The 17829-nt window shown below is 56.6% G+C and overlaps 1 protein-coding gene across 1 annotated transcript; it reads left to right on the top strand.

The window, feature by feature from the left end:
• Positions 1 to 305: 305 nt before the first annotated feature.
• Positions 306 to 16497, top strand: DNMT3L (DNA methyltransferase 3 like). The gene is made up of 12 exons (XM_055373698.2): positions 306 to 473; positions 947 to 1059; positions 1374 to 1418; positions 2494 to 2573; positions 2656 to 2768; positions 3511 to 3682; positions 5729 to 5816; positions 7191 to 7279; positions 10183 to 10258; positions 10924 to 11063; positions 12762 to 12847; positions 15370 to 16497. Exons 2-12 carry the CDS (start codon positions 954 to 956, stop codon positions 15536 to 15538), a joined length of 1164 nt encoding a protein of 387 aa, XP_055229673.1. The 5' UTR covers positions 306 to 473; positions 947 to 953; the 3' UTR covers positions 15539 to 16497.
• Positions 16498 to 17829: the final 1332 nt, after the last annotated feature.

The raw sequence follows: 17829 nt of genomic DNA, 5'->3' as shown, positions 1-17829 counted from the left end.
CCTCCCTGAACCCCACCCCCCACTGAGGTCCCTAAATCCCACCCCTCACTCCACCCTGAGGGCCCCATCCTCTGAACCCCAATCCCCCAGCCCCACTGAGCTCTTAACCCTCCCCACCTGAGGGTTCCCTTTCCCTGCCCCTCCCCCAGCTTCCTAGCTCCCCACCCCAAGTGACCCCCTGCAGCTCCTCGCCCCTCCCACTGCAAACCGGCACTGAAGGGCTGCCCCGCCCCCGCCCCTCCCCGCCCCCGCGGGACACGCCCAGATTCTTCGCCCCCATAGCCTGGTGACCTCTGGCCACCCGCTGTCCCAGGTGGGCCTGGATCCTTCCAGCTCATTCTTTGCCTGCGCCGTCCCTCGTTCCATGGCCCAGTCCTCCCCGGGGACCCTGAGCCTGGAAGCCCCGGACCACTGGAACCTTGAACCCACCAGCTGGCTGTACCCGGAGCCGTGGCAGCAGCCCCGTGAAACCCGTGAGTCTCTTTCCCACTCCCTGACCATCCTGCCTTCAAGGGTGCGGCTGGCCAAGACCATCCCCAGGGGTCCCTGCTGGGCCTGAGGGACACTGTAGGAGGCTGGGGCATGGGAGTCCCTGAGGGGTCGAAGGCTGGGCCCAGAGGAAAGCAGGGGCTGCAGCGGCCATTGGCCCCAGGTCCTCATGAGGCCCCTGCCCTCCCCTTTTTGCCCCATCTTCCATGTTGTAACAGGGCCAGGCAGGTGGGGGGCACGCCTCAGGGGACCCTTGAGCCCCTCTCAGGGCTGGCACTGGCCTTGGCTGTCCTGCCCCTCATCCCTGGGTTGGGCAGGTGGGTGTCACTGCAGGGGTTCAGGTGGCCTGAACTAGTCAGGGTCTGCTCAGCAAGCTGCTTCCCATGCTGGGGTGCATCAGGGATCTGAGCAGGGGCTGACGGCTTTCTCATGTCTGTGTCCGTGTGTCCTGACGCAGCATCCCCATGGCGGCCATCCCAGCCCTGGACCCAGAGGCCGAGCCCAGCATGGACGTGATTTTGGTGGGATCCAGTGAGCTCTCAAGCTCCGTTTCACCCGGGACAGGCAGAGGTGAGGGCTCCTCTGCTTATTGGACCAGTCACTTAGGATGCTGATCCCAGGCCTGGATGAGGTCTGGAGTTCCAGGCTTCTGGAGTATTCATGCATTATTCAGACACCCGGGCTGGGGCAGGAGGTTCCCCACCCACAGTCGTCCCCCAGGTATGGGCGGTTAACACACCAAGATAAGGTGTGAGGGCGGGATGGCAGGGGACCTCAGGCTCCTGCGACTTTGGAAAACGAATTGTGATGCTCACTTCCTGGCCGAATTTAAATTAAGAGATCAGAGGAAGAAGAAAGGGGCTACTTCTTATCTTCTTTTCCAGATCTTATTGCATATGAAGTCAAGGCTAACCAGCGAAATATAGAAGGTGAGTGTTTGCATACTGGCCCACACCAGACAGAAGAGGCGGGGCGCAGTGGCTCACACCTATAATCCCAGCACTTTGGGAGACCAATGTGGGAGGATCATTTGAGCCCAGGAGTTTGAGACCAGCCTAGGCAACATAGTGAGACTCTGTCTCTACAAAAAAATAAAAATAACCAGGCATGGTGGCATGCACCTGTAGTCCCAGCTACTCAGGAGGCTGAGGTGGGAGGATTGCTTGAGCTGGGGAGGTCGAGGCTGCAGTGAGCTATGATAACACCACTGCACTCCAGCCTGGGTGACAGTGAGATCCTGGAAGGAGGCAGTGGACACCACTGTGCCACGTGTATCCCTTCTTCCCCTCCCAAGGCCCCTGTAGCTTCATTTAAAGCATACAGTTCAATGTATTTTAGTTTATTTACAGAGTCAGCAACCATCATCACCATCTAATTTTAGAAGGTTTTCATCACCCCGAAAAGAAAACCCATGTCTAGTAACAGTCACTCCAAATTCCCCCTTCTTGCTTCCCTTCTTTTAACTCTAGGCAACCACTCCTCGACTTTCTCTCAACGTGGGTTTGCCTTTTCTGGATCCTTTGCATTTCCGTATGAATTTAGGATCAGCCTGTCAACTCCTGCCCAAAAGCCAGCTGGGATTTTGAGAGGGCTCTGCAGCTCCATTTGGGGACTCATGCTATTTTAACAATATTAAGTCTTCTTCTTCTTCTTTTTTTTTTTTTTTGAGACAGACTCTCACTCTGTCCCCCAGGCTGGAGTGCAGGGGCATGATCTTGGCTCATAGCAACCTCTGTCTACCAGGTTCAAGTGATTCTCCTGCTCAGCCTCCTAAAGTGCTGGAATTATAGGCATAAGCCACCACACCCAGCCAATGTTAAATCTTCTGATCCATGAACATGGGATATCTTTCCATTTTGTTCCATCTTCCTTAACATCTTCCAACAATGCTTTGCAGTTTTCAGTGTATAAGTCTCATATTTGTTTGGCTAAATTTATTCCTAAGTCGTCTGCTGTATTTGACAGCACTGGGAAAACACAGTGTGCTTTTAATGTTTCCTTTAGACATCTGCATCTGCTGCGGAAGTCTCCAGGTTCACACACAGCACCCTCTGTTTGAGGGAGGGATCTGCGCCCCGTGTAAGGTAGGCAGGGAGGCTGGGGGTGACTCCCTCATGGCCTCAGAGCAGGGATGACACAAGCCAGCCTTGCTTTGCTCCTTCCAAGGACAAGTTCCTGGATGCCCTCTTCCTGTACGACGATGACGGGTACCAATCCTACTGCTCCATCTGCTGCTCCGGAGAGACGCTGCTCATCTGCGGAAACCCTGATTGCACCCGGTGAGGCGAGGGGCCTGTCCAGGGGGGTGAAGGGGCTGAGGACACACCCATCCTTTCAGCTACTCATTCTGGAGTGTGGGTGGATTTTCCTCCCAAATGGATGATTTCCCTGAGAGCTTCTGATTTCTGTCTCCAACGCGTCATTTGGCATAGAGCCCTGAGCTATGGGAGGTGGGTGTCTACGGTTGGCGATTGTGATTTTTCTTTTCGGTGTTGGTATTGCCACATCACTGTGCAGGGGAGCGATGGAAACCCCACACCCCAGGCTGCCAGTCATGACCGGGGTGACAAGGGGTATGCTCACCCCTCAGTCATTACTCCCTGGCCTCGGCTCCCTCCGTGGGCTCCTCTCCTCGGTCCTTCTGGGCCATCCTCATATTTACAGCTCCCCCCGCCTCAAGTTCTCTCCCCCAGCTGCTGTTGCTACATTTGGTTTTGCTGGGAGTCCCTACGCTGTTTCTGCAGGCTCGAGTTTGGGGGCAGACAGGTGGCTTAGGGGGTTCCTTGGATCTGTCATTGCCTGTGAATCCACCTCCTTGTCTTCTGCACCTGGCTTGGCTCCTGTCACTCTGCGTCTCTAGGAAGGACCGTGTGCCCCTTCCCAGTCCACCACCTGGTCTTCCTAAAGGGAGCTCCAGCGTGACTTTTCCCTCCAAAACAAGGCTCAATCAGGCCCACCTCCGCCATCCTCGGGAGAGGCGGGCTGTCATGTCCGCTGCTGTGGTTTTCTGTCTGGCCTCAGATGCTACTGCTTCGAGTGTGTGGATAGCCTGGTCGGCCCTGGGACCTCGGGGAAGGTGCACGCCATGAGCAACTGGGTGTGCTACCTGTGCCTGCCGTCCTCCCGAAGCGGCCTGCTGCAGCGTCGGAGGAAGTGGCGCAGCCAGCTCAAGGCCTTCTACGACCGAGAGTCGGTAAGGAGCCCATGGAGGGGCAGGACCCGGCAGCAGCAGGCCCTGACTTACAGCCTTCCCTCGGTTCCCGCTGCAGAATGCAGGCGCGCCGACGGGCACCATGGCTGCAGCCTCGGGAGCAAACACTCTTTCCTGGGTTCCTCTCCGATAGCGGCTTCCACTAGATGGTGGCTTTGGGTAAACTGCTTTGGCAGTTTTGTTGCTTCCAAGCCTAGGAACGAGGCCCTGGTAGCAGATAGGAGAGGGGCCGGGAGAGGGTGGCTGGCACGTCTCAAAGTCCAGTCCTCAGGAGCAAATGCCTGGGCTTGTGCTGGCCAGGTGTGACCCGTTTTGGGAGTCCAGCCGAGGAGCCAGGGGGGCCGGCAGGAACCTCAGACAAAGGCAGAGAAGGTGGAATTTTGTCCCTCTGAGAGGGACATCCAAGTCTCCATCCCTTACCTGTGAATGTTATCTTATTTGGAAACAGGGTTTTTGCAGATGTAATTTAGTTAAGGATCACGAGATGAGATCATTCCAGATTTAGGGTGGGCCCTCAATGCAGCGACTAGTGTCACTGTAAGAGATTTGGGAAATGGAGACGGAGAAGACAGCACCTGATGATGGAGGCAGAGACTGGAGTGAGGTGTCCACCAGCCATGGGTGCCAGCAGCCCCAGAGGCTGGGGGAGAGGCCTGGCACGTCCTCGCCTGGCACCTTCTGAGGGAGGCACGCCTGCCGGCACACCTTCACTTCAAAACCTCTGGCCTCCTGAGCTGTGAAAGAATAATTTCTGCTGTGCCAAGTCCCCTGGTCTGCTTTTTTTTTTTTTTTTTTTTTTTTTGAGATGGAGTTTCGCTCGTTGCCCCGTTGCCCAGGCTGGAGTGCAATGGCACCCTCTTGGCTCACTGCAACCTCGGCCTCCCAGGTTCAAGCGATTCTCCTTCCTGCCTCCTGAGTACCTGGAATTACAGGCACCCGCCGCCACACCCGGCTAATTCTGTACTTTTAGTAGAGACGGGGTTTCACCATGTTGGCCAGGCTGGTCTCGAACTCCTGACCTCAAGTGATCCACCTGCCTCAGCCTCCCAAAGTCCTGGGATGACAGGCATGAGCCACCGGGCCCAGCCCCTCCAGTCTGTTTTAATTTGCAGGCCAGCCACGGAAAGCTCCTACAGAAGGGGTGTGGCCCCCGGTGAGGCAGCCAGCGGGGAGCAAGGGACCACTGAGCTGACCATGAAACTGCACTGGCCTCCAGCTCACATTTGTTAAGGTTGAACGAAGTCATCTCTCCCTGCCTAGCAAGCTTCAGCCTGCTCCGATTCGAAGGAAAGGGTCAGATGGGAAGGTATTTTATAGGAACAGAGCCCAGCACTCTGAAAGCCGAGGCCCCCGAGTTTTGGGCCTTGGGGGTTGGCCCTCTAACAGGGAGCATGTGAGGCTGGAGCTGGCTGCCCGCCTGGCCCATCAGGTTGGCAGGGGCAGGGAAAACCACAGGCCTCACCTGCCCCGAGGCTCACCTCTCCCTGGCATCTCTGGCCTTGGGGCTCTCTTCTCCGAGGTTCTGGAAGCTGCCTGGATGAGCAAGACCAGCCTGGCCAATATGGTGAAACTCCGTCTCTACTAAAGATACAAAAATTAGCCGGGCGTGGTGGCGGGTGCCTGTGATCCCAGCTACTCGGGAGGGTGAAGCAGGAGAATCGCTTGAACCCGGGAGGCGGAAAGTTGCAGTGAGCCAAGATTGCACCATTGCACTCCAGCCTGGGTGACAGAGCAAGACTCCATCTCAAAAAAAAAAAAAAAAATCAGCAAACCCCTCCACACCTACTGTCTCTCGGCTGGAGACAGGTCAGAGCGGGAGACTGAGGCTGGGGCAGGGGGTGGAGTGGGCCTTCCTGGGGGGGCAGTGCTGGTCAGGACAGGCCCAGTCAGCCTCAGCAGGTGTGTCTTATGTGTGTCTCCGGTGAGTCTCGAGTGAGTGTTCATCCAGGGAAGAATTTTCATTGTAACTCAAGGGCTCTGTAGCCAAGTAGCCGGCACAATGTCCTGTTATGGTTTTTTAATAAATAGGAGAATCCCCTTGAGATGTTCGAAACCGTGCCTGTGTGGAGGAGACAGCCAGTCCGGGTGCTGTCCCTTTTTGAAGACATCAAGAAAGGTGAGTCAGTGACGTCCCAAAGACACACATGGAAAGATGCCTCCACACACCTGACTGCCCCTCAGGCCACCCCCCGGGACTCCCCACCCCCTCCCCTAGACCGGCCAGCTGCTGGTGTCCTGCACCCTTCCCCACCCTGGGCCCATGCTGACCCTGCACTGGGGCCTTTGGAAATGGCACTTGTCTTCTGGGCCCCGCAGGCACAGCCAAATCCATGAAGACACTCCCTCTCCTCTGGCCGTTAGGGATGCGTCCCGCTGGGACACCCACTAAGGCCCACAGTGTCTCAGAGCGGCCTCACGCAGGAGCACATATCTGCCCCATGCAGCCGACCAGGAGCCTGATCCCGCAGCGCCTGCACAGCCTGTCCAAGGTCTTGCTGCCCAGGCGGGGCTGAGAAAGCCAGGGCCTCCTCCAAGGCCGTTCCAGGGATCTGTAGCTCACACGAGCTGCAGAGTGGAGTGGACTCCACCGCTCTATGGATTTCCTAGCCAGAGGTGACATCGCATCCCAGAAATGCCTGGTGCTGTAATATAGTCCTTGACATCCTTTTTTTTTTTTTTGAGGCGGAGTCTCGCTCTGTTGCCCAGGCTTGATCTCAGCTCGCTGCACCTCTGCCCCCGGGGTTCAACCAATTCTCCTGCCTCAGCCTCCCGAGCAGCTGGGATTACAGGGGCTCACCACCACGCCCAGCTAATTTTTGTGTTTTTAGTAGAGACAGGGTTTCACCATGTTGGCCAGGCTGGTCTTGAACTCCTGACCTCAGGTGATCCATCCGCCTTGGACTCCCAAAATGCTGGAATTACAGGCTTGAGCCTCTGTGCCTGGCCGTGCTTGACATTCTTAAATCAATACTTGGCAATGTTTGCCTGTTTAGCTTGTTGTGAGACAAAAACCTCCATCCTTAATCCTCCTGCCACGTCATTAAGAAGATAAAGTTGGGCGGGGTGCAGTGGCTCACACGTGTAATCCCAACAATTTGGGAGGCTGAAGTGGGTGGATCATTTGAGGTCAGGAGTTGGAGACCAGCCTGGCCAACATGGTGAAACCCTGTGTCTACTAAAAATACAAAAAAATTAGCCGGGCGTGGTGGCACATGCCTGTAGTCCCAGCTACTCGGGAGGCTGAGGCAGGGGAACCGCTTGAACCTGGGAGGCGGAGGTTGCAGTGAGCCAAGATCACGCCACTAGGCCACTGCGCTCCAGCCTGGGCGACAGAGGGAGACTCCATCTCAAAACAACAACAACAACAAAAATATACAGTTGGCTCCTTAATGGTGGGAGGGTCCTCTGATCAGCCGTCAGCCTTTTCGAGTCCCTGTAGGGGCACAATCCACGCTCACCCTCTGGGCCCTTCTGGTCTCTCCCCATCCAGAGCTGATGAGTTTGGGCTTTTTGGAAAGTGGTTCTGACCCGGGACAACTGAAGCATGTGGTTGATGTCACAGACACAGTGAGGAAGGATGTGAGTACCGCCGTGAACTCTCAGACACTGTAGGGGGAGCGGGGGTGCGAGCTTCCTCAGAGGAAATGCCAAGGATGAGGCGGGCAAGGAGGCGGCAGCAGGGGCTGGGAGGAGTCCTGAACACACGGGGGCCTCTCGGCAGTCTGGTGGGGATCCTGGGTCTGACAGGAGTCAGCCCACTCCCGCCGGCCCAGCCACCACTGTGACGCCCCACAGTGGAGGGCTGAGCAGCACGTTTTGGTGGTCCCAGCATTGCCCAGAGCCCAGAGCCCAGAGCTCAGAGCAGGGCAGTTGGGCAAACATCTTGTCCAACATCTTGAAATCTAAGTAGCCAAATTCCACTGCCTGTGATGGGGTGCTGTCCGGCAAGGAGGGGCTGAACCCCCACTCCACCCTCTAAAATGAGGAGGCCGAGCCTTGACCTGGACAACTGGTCACTGTTTGAAAGCATCCTTCCGCTGCTGGAAGGAGGTGACACAGCTCTAGTCGTGCGTTCCCCCTGTAGGCCAGATTCCCTGCTGCCCTGGTGCCTTCCCATGCCACTGTGAGAGAAGCATGAGCAGCCGCCTGTGTACAGGTCTTTTGGGGGGTCCCGGCCTGGCACCAGCAGCGCCCCCTCACCTCCGCTGTCCCCACCCCACCATGCCTTTTCAGCACTCGGAGATCCTCAGGTCGCACCTGCCGTCAACAGTTAGGTTTATCCACTTGCTACATCGTGGAAGGACACAAAATGATGCCCCGGAGGCATGAGGAGTTTGGGGCTAATGGGATTCGGGCTGTTATGTGATTTGAGGGGGTCCAGGGAAGTGGAATCCATTGTAGACTGGTGCTATCAGGAGACGGGGTTCTGATACTTGACTATCTTAAGTTTTGGGGGGCTTTTTTGTTTTTTGTTTTTGAGATGGAGTCTCTGTTGCCCAGGCTAGAGTGCAGTGGCACAATCTGGGCTCACTGCAACCTCCGCCTCCAGGGTTCAGGCGAGTCTCCTGCCTCAGCCTCCCAAGCAGCTGGTATTACAGGCACCCGCCACCACGCCCAGCTAATTTTTTGTATTTTTTAGTAGAGACGGGGTTTCACCATATTGGCCAGGCTGGTCTTGAACTCCTGATCTCAGGTGATCCACCCGCCTTGGCCTCCTAAAGTGCTGGGATTACAGGTGTTAGCCACCACGTCCAGCTGTTAATTTTTATTTAAGAAGAATGACAGAGTGAGGGCCATCACTGTTAATGAAGCCAGTGTTGCTCACAGCCTCCCCTTGGTCACTTTTTGTGACTAAAGGGCACGAGTTCGGGCAAGATTGTTGGGTGGCTATGTTTTGTCTTCTTCCAGCTCGGCCATGGAATAGCCTGGTCCTTGGGGACCTACTCTGTGGGGGCTGTTTCTGTTCAGCAGGGAAGGCTCTGCCCTTGCTGTTAGCTCCTGGAGGGCTGCGGACGGCACCTGCTGTGTTCACAGATGACAGTTACTTCCTTAGGTAGTCTGCATGTTGGGCCTCCCAGGACTGGTTCTCTAAGGGCAATGTGATGACAGACAGAAAACCAAATTCTGCCAAAGTTTTTAAATAGGTTTATTCTGAGCCAATAAGAGTGACCATGGCCTGGGAAATACAGTCTTAAGAGATCCCGAGGAAGTGCACCTGAGACGGTCAATTACAGTTTGGTTTTATGTATTTATTTATTTTTATTTTTTATTTTATTTATTTATTTATTTGTTTTTGAGACGGAGTCTTGCTCTGTCGCCCAGGCTGGAGTGCAGTGGCGTGATCTCGGCTCACCGCAAGCTCCGCCTCCCGGGTTCCTGCCATTCTCCTGCCTCAGCCTCCCGAGTAGCTGGGACTACAGGTGCCCGCCACCACGCCTGGCTAACTTTTTTATATTTTTAGTAGAGACGGGGTTTCATCGTGTTAGCCAGGATGGTCTCGATCTCCTGACCTCATGATCCGCCTGCCTCGGCCTCCCAAAGTGCTGGGATTACAGGCGTGAGCCACCACGCCCAGCACAATTGGTTTTGTACATTTCAGGGAGATGCGAACTGCAGGTGGAATCAGAAAACAGTACATGGGCCGGGCGCGGTGGCTTACGCCTGTAATCCCAGCACTTTGAGCTGAGGAGTTCAAGACCAGTTTGAGCAACTTGGTGAAACCCCATCTCTACCAAAAATACAAAAAAGTTGGCTAGGCATGGTGATGTGCACCTGGGGGTGCTCAGGGGGCTGAGGCAGGAGGATTGCTTGAGCCCAGGAGGTGGAGGTTGCAGTGAGCCGAGATCTCGCCATTGCACTACAGCCTGGGTGACAGAGCGAGACCCCATCTCAAAAAATCAATCAATCAATCAATCAATATATAGAATATGTGCATTGGATCAGCCCCAAAAGGCGGGATATCTTGAAGCTTACAGGTTATAGGTGGGTTTAGGGATTCTTTAGTTGGCAGTTGGTTGAAAGAGTTGAGCTTTGCCTAAAAACTGGGAGTCAGTAGAAAGGAACGCTTGAGTTAAAATAAGGAAGTCTGCTGTCTGTCGTGTGATGCCATGGCAGAGTCACAATATACCGGGTCAAAAACACCCATTCCACAAGCTTTCGTGGTTTGTAAGGCGCGATTCCCCTACGCTCCTTAGAAAGGAATTTGAGCAAGAAAAAATAAAGGCAGAATTCAGTCCCCAAATGCATGACACAGAGTCTTCACCTCAGACCCGGAGCCTTCTCCTCTGGGCTCCAGGCAGGCAGCCCCTGAGGCTGGTGGTGGCTGTGGGTGGCTCTGCCCTAGTGGGCTCCACTCCTCAGCTTGCCCTGGCCTGTGGGCCCTGCGAGCTGAGCAGGGTCTGCCCTGGGGTCATCTCGTGCTGCCGTACGCGACCTTGCCCACTGCTGCTGCCTCTCAGTGCCCACGCCCCTCTGTCCTGCAGGTGGAGGAGTGGGGACCCTTCGATCTTGTGTACGGCGCCACACCTCCCCTGGGCCACACCTGTGACCGTCCTCCCAGTGAGTGATGCTTCAGTTCTGGCAGCCTGTCCCCACCACCCCTGTCTCCTCTCCTCTCTCCTCACACCTCCATGCCAGGGCAGAAACTGCAAATTGTCAGCATTTTTCAAAACCAGCTTTATCGAGGCACCACTGACATACAGTAAGTTGCACGCATTCAGTGTGTCCGACTGGTTGAGTTCTGAGCTAGCTCCACACCCATGCACCCCTCATCATGAGCAACAGAGTAAGCGTCCCCATCACTGCAGGCTTCCCTGTGCCCCCAAGCCTCCCGCTGACCCCATGCAGCCCCCAGCGTGCCCACATCACTGCAGCTCACGTGTCCTCTGGAGCTTCCTCTAAAAGGCGGTATTTGTGCTGCGGCACGCGCTCTGCGTCAGCTCCTCCCTCGGGCTTGCCTGTCTGTCTCTTCCCCACTCTAGGCCTGCCTGGGGGAGGAGGGGTCCTCGCACCTCTGTGGCCCCAGCACTGGGCGGGGCTTCATTGCTGCTGGAGGGACAGGGGCAGGGGGATCCCTCAGACCCAGGCCGGTGCGTCCCCTAGACCCCCTCAGCCCTTCTCTCAAGCCCCAGTTTCCTTAGGCCCCCGCCCAGATGCACCTGAACAGCGTCCCCATGACCAGCCCCCCCGGCCCCCCTCAGCCCTGCCCCCTCACCCCACTCCAGGCTGGTACCTGTTCCAGTTCCACCGGCTCCTGCAGTACGCACGGCCCAAGCCAGGCAGCCCCAGGCCCTTCTTCTGGATGTTCGTGGACAATCTGGTGCTGAACAAGGAAGACCTGGACGTCGCATCTCGCTTCCTGGAGGTGCGTGCAGGGCTGCGTGGGCCGCCCTCTGACCCCTGCCCACGTGAGGGAGGGGCTTTTCTGGTGGAGCTCAGTCTACACCCCAGGCTCCGGGCCTGACTCCTTGCGGCCCCTGGTTTCCAGGTGTGTACAGGGCCCAGGAGAGCTGCTGTACAGTCCGGGCAGGGACTGCGGCCTGGGACACAAAGCCCCTTCAAGGACAGCATTGGAGGGCAGTCCCACCTCGCACCACTCCTGTGCTCACAGAACACGGCCTCGGGGGCTCACCTCCTGCCCCTGCCCCCTCAGTCTCCACCCACACACACGCACATCACACCACACACACAGGTGCACACACACTGCAGTGCACAGTCACTGTACACATGCACCGCACACAAGGACACACTTACCACATACACACAGGCACACTACGTGCACGCATACTCACACCACACACATACAGCCTTTTCTTCACACGTCTGAATCCTGATTGTCAGAGCAGCCACTTTTGGACTCAGCGGATGGGTCCCCTCTGGGGCTGATGGGCCGGGTGTTCCAGACACTTCCAGGGTTGGGGAGGGACGGCCACACCTCAGCCACAGGAGACAGGCGTGAGGCTCAGGAGGCGGAATTTCCTCATGCTCTCGGGTTCCATGGAGGGGCCACAACCAGCGGGGGCCCGACCCACCAAGTGGGCAGCACCTGTGGGCCAGAGCCTTTGCTGGGGATCCAGGTGGCGTTAAGGTTCCTTTGGTGCTGGAATCTCGTGGAGTGGCTGGAATGCAAATCCAGCTATTCAGAAGGGGAGCAAACGCCATGAGCTGAAAATCACAAAGTCTGTGCTTTTAGAACAGGAGACTTTGTTTCTGTAAAGGGGCACAGCCTGCAAGGTCCCGTCCCCCAGGCTGGGAAGCACAGCCTCCACCAAGACCAGAGGAGCCAGGAGGAGGCACTTCGAAGGGGAGGGGTGGCTGGGGCAGGAGCTCCGTGCTGACCGGGTTGGCTAAACCTGTGTGGCAGGTTATGGAGGAGCGGTGAATATTGATGAAGGGGGTCCTGCTGCATGCGTACTGAACAAAATCCGTGTAACTTACACGACCTCTGTTCACTCTGGGGTGGAGTCTTATCATGTCAGTGTGTCGCAATGAGGCCCTAAACCTCAGAGGTCTTCTCAGGACACAGGCCCTCAAGAGCACAACCTCTGTAAACCGGCCGGAGCCAGTCTGTGGTCGGGGTCCCTTATCAGGAGGAGGTTCCTGAAGTCAGTCTCCTGCCCAGTCAGAGCTGTGGTCATGGCTGTGGAACGTGGTCAGTTGGCATCTGCAGGTGGATGAGCTGCAGTCGTTTGAATCTTGCTCATCCTCATCGCGGGGCCAGTGTGTGTTTAGCCGCTGCAGAAAAAGCAGCAGCTGTGGCGTGAGGGCAGAGTCCGTCCTCTCAGTGTAGGGTACGCGGCTCGGCTCGACCCTTGCCTGGCGCGGCCTGAGGTCCTGTTTGTAATTTGATATCTTATTGCCACAGAGTCTGTTCTGTCAGTTTAAAATAATTCATCAGCATTTTTCTCCAAAGGTGATTTATAAGAAAAAAGGACGTAGGGAACACAGTCGGGCTAGAAAGTCCATTGACCACTCAGGGCCATTGGCGGCTGAGGCCAGTGGGCCTGTGGGGGGCGCTTACCGTCCAGGTCCCCTGACCCACGGCCGACCCTCCCGCCCCCAGATGGAGCCAGTCACCATCCCAGATGTCCACGGCGGATCCCTGCAGAATGCTGTCCGCGTGTGGAGCAACATCCCAGCCATAAGGAGGTATTTCCTGGGCAGCTGAAAGCGTTCAGGGTCAAGGGGAACATGGACCCAGAAGCGGGGTTCACTGAGGAAATGGGGTCTGTCTAGCAGAGCCAAGCCCAGAGCAGCCTCTGTGCCCCAGTGGCACTGCGGTCAGCCTTCGGGGCCACCCTGAGACCCTGAAGGCACCGAAGCCTGAGGATGCCCCTTTCCCCTTGGGGAGCTTCTCCAGCACTGGCTCTCAGCTTCTCGGAGTCCAGCCCCTGGACACCCATATGCGCCACGGCGGCCTGGCCCTGAATCGGCTGCAGCCCCCAGGCTTTCATTCCGTGTGGCCTCCCCACCTCCCTTGCACACCCACAAGCTCATGCGTGCTCACACTCAGCCACACTCACATGACTCACTTGCACGCTCATCCACACACCTGTGTGCTCATGTATGCATACACACAGTCATTCCCACAGTCACGCTCATCCACACGCCTGTGTGCTCATGTATGCACACACACACACAGTCATTCCCACGGTCACGCTCATCCACACGCCTGTGTGCTCATGTATGCACACACACACACAGTCATCCCCACAGTCACGCTCATCCACACACCCACATGCTCCCTCAGTCACATGCTCACACAAGCACATTCACGACTACCACCTGCATCCACACGTTCACACGTGCTCACAATCACACAGGCACACACGCATCAGTCTCACCCACCCACACGCTTGCACCCCCTACGGTGCACTCCTGGGCTGCCCTCCCCACCTTTTGGGGCCTTGAACACATGGCCTTTCCCCACGTGCCCTCTCTGCAGCTAAGCACCCCCTTCTGCTGCCCCCACAGCCTCTCCCAGCTGCCCCTGCCCCTCAACAGCCTTTCCAGGCGGCCCAGACCTCACGACCTCCAGCCAACCGCCCATCCATCCCCTCACTCCCACACTCGCCTGGCGTGCCTCGTGCATTCGTGTGGAACGAGCGCTTTCTGGCTCAGCTGAGTCATGTCTCCTCCTGCCTGAGAGTGAGTTCTGGAAACTTACTCCCTCTCACCTCCCGGGTTCCAGCATCTCCCACGTCACCACCGAGGCACGATCCTGTTGCCTGGCACCTGCCAAGGCATGGCACCCGCAGGTCTTGGTGGCCTGGCTTCCCCTGGATTTGAGTTTGGGTGGGGCTGAGCTGAAGCACTTTTCCAGAATGCTTTCTCTTCAGAAGCCCTCTCACCTGCATGCCAGCCTTCACACAACCTCCCCCTAACCCTAAGCCTGTTCCCCGCCATGTCACTTCCTGGGAGGCCATGCCAGGCTCTGTGGGGCTGGGTGAGCGGGGGTGAAGGTGGGGGCAGACCCAGCAACACCTGTGTGCATTACAGGCCATGCCTCACCTGCTGCCTGGCCCCAGAGGCTCCTTGGCCCCCGGAGGCTCTATGCGTCCACACAGCAGTGAGAACAGCGCCCCATCAGGGTTCTTAAGTGGCAGGTGCAGCCAGACCCAGGGTTGCTGCTCCACAAAAGGCGCCTCCCTCCCCTCCAGTGGCCACACCTGTGGCCCCTGCAGGCTTGGGCTGTGGGCTGGCAGCTGCCTCTTCCCAGCCCCCCTTTCTGAGCAAGGCTCCACAGAGCTCCTCACAGGGTTTCGAGGGCTGGATCCACCTGAGCCGTGATCCTGGGGTCACCTGGTTCCCAGAAGGAGGCTGGCAGTTCTTTCCCACAGGTTTCCCTCCCAGGCTCCTGGGTGTCTCAACAGTGACATGAGAGACACCCACTCACTGAAAGGAGAAATCATTTTGCAGGGGTAGCCACCATCACCCCCAGGATGGTTAAGGACAGTCCCCACTGCCCTAGGGAGGGTGCCTGAGGAGGAGGAGGAGGAGGGGGACACTGTATCTGGCACTTCACTCGCAGCCTTCACCCCAAAATAAACTGAGAAATGTTCCTGGCCTCCAGTGGGGTGGCTGGGAGCAGGAGAGGGGGTGTTGGTGCCAAGTCTGCAAAGCCCGTCTTCCTCAAGGGCTCCTCACAGCAGGCTGGCAGGGGACCTTTCCTCTCCCCACCTGCCCTCCTGCGCCCAGGGCTGGGGCTCCCGGCACAGGCAGCCCCAGGAACCCAGGGAACGGCCTTTGTGATAGAATTCCCTGGGAATGCTCGCTGACTCTGTGAGGGTTTGGCCAACTTTTGCCCCGAGTCCTATCCTTTCCTCTGCGGGGGTGCTGCCCAGGGATGGTGACATCCTCTAGCGATGGCCCTGGAGCTCGCTGTTCACACGGAGTGACCCCCCAGCCTGCTTCCCAGGGGACCAGCCCCCGGCCAGGGGAGGCAGGAGGCAAGGGGAGTCATCTGATCCCCTGCTGCTCACTCCACCTCCATGAGAAAAACTCCCAGAATCAGGCGGGGGTTCCGGGGCGGGGGGGGTCTTAGGCACCTGGGACAACTGAGAGGCAGGCTGTTCCCCTCGCCCCCTCGCAGCGATTCCTTCCCAGCCCAATCTCCGGGGCCACCCGGTGGGTGCTGCGCTTGCTCACAACCTTCCCTCCCCTCCTCTCAGCAGCAGGCACTGGGCTCTGGTTTCGGAAGAAGAATTGTCCCTGCTGGCCCAGAACAAGCAGAGCTCGAAGCTCGCGGCCAAGTGGCCCACCAAGCTGGTGAAGAACTGCTTTCTCCCCCTAAGAGAATATTTCAAGTATTTTTCAACAGAACTCACTTCCTCTTTATAAATGAGTCACTACACTGTGAAGAAAAAGACTTTTCCTAGAACAAAGCCAACTTTCCTCACGTTGTCTCTTTCCTCTTCGGATTCTTGTTTCTTTGCATCTCTGGTTTTTTTTTTGCGTCGTTCACTGCAGACCCACGATCCGTTGGGTTCTGGAGACTCAGGGTCTCTCCCCCATCACGCTGGCTCATGGGACGGGGCGAGGCCCACGCCGCTGCACACGGGACCACACGTGGTGGTGCGCGATGTACTTCCTGAAAGCATTTCTGTGTTCTAGTTGAGAAGTTCAAGTATATTTATTGTAAGATAGTTATTGGTCACGTCTGGTGTTTTATGTATAGGCACAGCCATCTGTCACCCTGCAGGGCAGGGGGTGGAGGCCAGAAGTGAGCAGGAGGCGTCTTCGGAGCGCCTGCACCGTGTCCCGCATGATGCACTTTCTGCCGGGGTCTTCCCCTTGAGGCCGCTGTTTGCGTTAGTAGAGAAACCACGCACCCTGATTGTAGCTGCACCAAACAGCCTGGACCTTTGCAAAAGTACAGGACCTCAGCCTTGGCAGACAAAGGAGGGACCTGCTGAACAGACGGTGCGGAGGCCAAGGCCAGATCCACGCACAAAAGTACAGGACCTCAGCCTTGGCAGGCAAAGGAGGGAACTGCTGAACAGACGGTGCAGAGGCCAAGGCCAGATCCACGCACAAAGGATGTCACTTGTGGGTCCTACCCCAGGTGGTATTGCTTGCAAAAAGCAGGGCTCCTCCTGGCCCTCTGCAGTCTGAGTCTCAGTGAGGATAAACCCAGCGGAAAGCTCTGCCTCAGGATGGGCTCGAATCACAGGAAATGAATCTTACAGGGGAACTTTGGGGTCTGCACTGGGACTATTAGTGGTACGTAAAATGCTTTGTGGAAGAAAGGTTAAAATTGGACCCTTTGAAGGTTAAAAATGTGTATCTGGAAGTAGAATAGAAGCCTTCACTTGAATGAACATGACTGGATGCCTCTCCCATCTTGGGACAGTCCTGGATGCTTACGACACACATCTCACATCCAGGGATGAATTTAGCAAGCTCTGTAATGACCCCAGGGTTCCTGAAGCCACAGAGGGAGCACAGGTGAGGGCATCCAAGTGCAAATGAGCCCTCTGGGGAGGCCGTGCTTGAGCTGACACATAAACGGGGTTGAAGCTATTGTGCGCCCATGGGCACGGGCCAGGCAGGGTGGTGAGAGCTCCAGACAGGGCGGGCTGGGCTCAGGCTGTGTCCTCCCAGGGAACCAGTGTCATGGGCCCAACATAACTCGTGGTCAGTTTGTGAGGGCTGCTTCAAAGCAGGGGCCCAAGGCTCTGTTAGGGGCTTTCTGCCACCCAAAATGCACTTTCCTTCTTTTGTTCTCTCCCCAACACTCAGAACTGTCCACACCACCTTGAGATTCTCTATGTATTTTATTTTAAATTTTTATTTTTTGAGACAGGGTCTAGCTAGTCTCCCAGGCTGGAGTTCAGTGGCACAACCACAGCTCACTGCAGCCTCCGTCTCCTGGGCTCAAGAGATCCTCCAGCCTCAGCCTCTGGAGTAGCTGGGACTACAGGTGCATGCTACCATGCGCTGCTAATTTTTAAAAATTATTTGTAGAGATGGGGTCTTGCTCTGTTACCCAGGCTGGTCTCAAACTCCTGGGCTCAAGTGATCCTCCCACCTTGGCCTCCCTAAGTGTTGGAATTACAGGTGTGAGCCACTGTGCCCGGCCTTCCAAGTATTTGAATTTTATACACAGGACCTGCATCATGATCCCATGCTCAGCTGAACCACCCTCCAAAGGATGCCCATGTCCCCATTCCCAGATCCTGTGAATGTTACCTCATGTGGCAAAGGAAGGACTTTGCTGACGGGATTAAATTGAGGTGGAAGGCCTCCCTGGATCATCCAGGTGGGTTCTACGTGTCATCCCAAAGGTCCTCATAAGAGAGGGGCAAAGTGAGGCTTGACCACACAGAGAAGCCACACGGCCACTGAGGCGGCTGCTGGAGCTAAGCACAGGGATGCCTGGGCCACCCGGAGCTGGGAGAGGCAGGTAGGATGCTCCCCTAGCGCCTCCACCAGGCAGGCTTCCACTCTCCAGGGCTGAGACAGAATAGACTGCTGTTTTGAGCCAGTAAGCGTGAGGTCATTAGTTCCAGCGCCCACAGGAAATGAACCTACAGTCATGCACCACCTAACAACCTTCGGTCAACAAGCAATGCCACAGTGCTCCCATATCACAGCGCGGTATTTTTACTGCACCTGTTCTATGTTTAGAT

The sequence above is a fragment of the Gorilla gorilla genome, chromosome 22 (assembly GCF_029281585.2).
Source record: "Gorilla gorilla gorilla isolate KB3781 chromosome 22, NHGRI_mGorGor1-v2.1_pri, whole genome shotgun sequence".
NCBI lineage: Eukaryota > Metazoa > Chordata > Mammalia > Primates > Hominidae > Gorilla > Gorilla gorilla.
The sequence above is the reverse complement of the archived record's forward strand: the minus strand, read 5'-3'. Positions and strand labels throughout refer to the sequence as shown.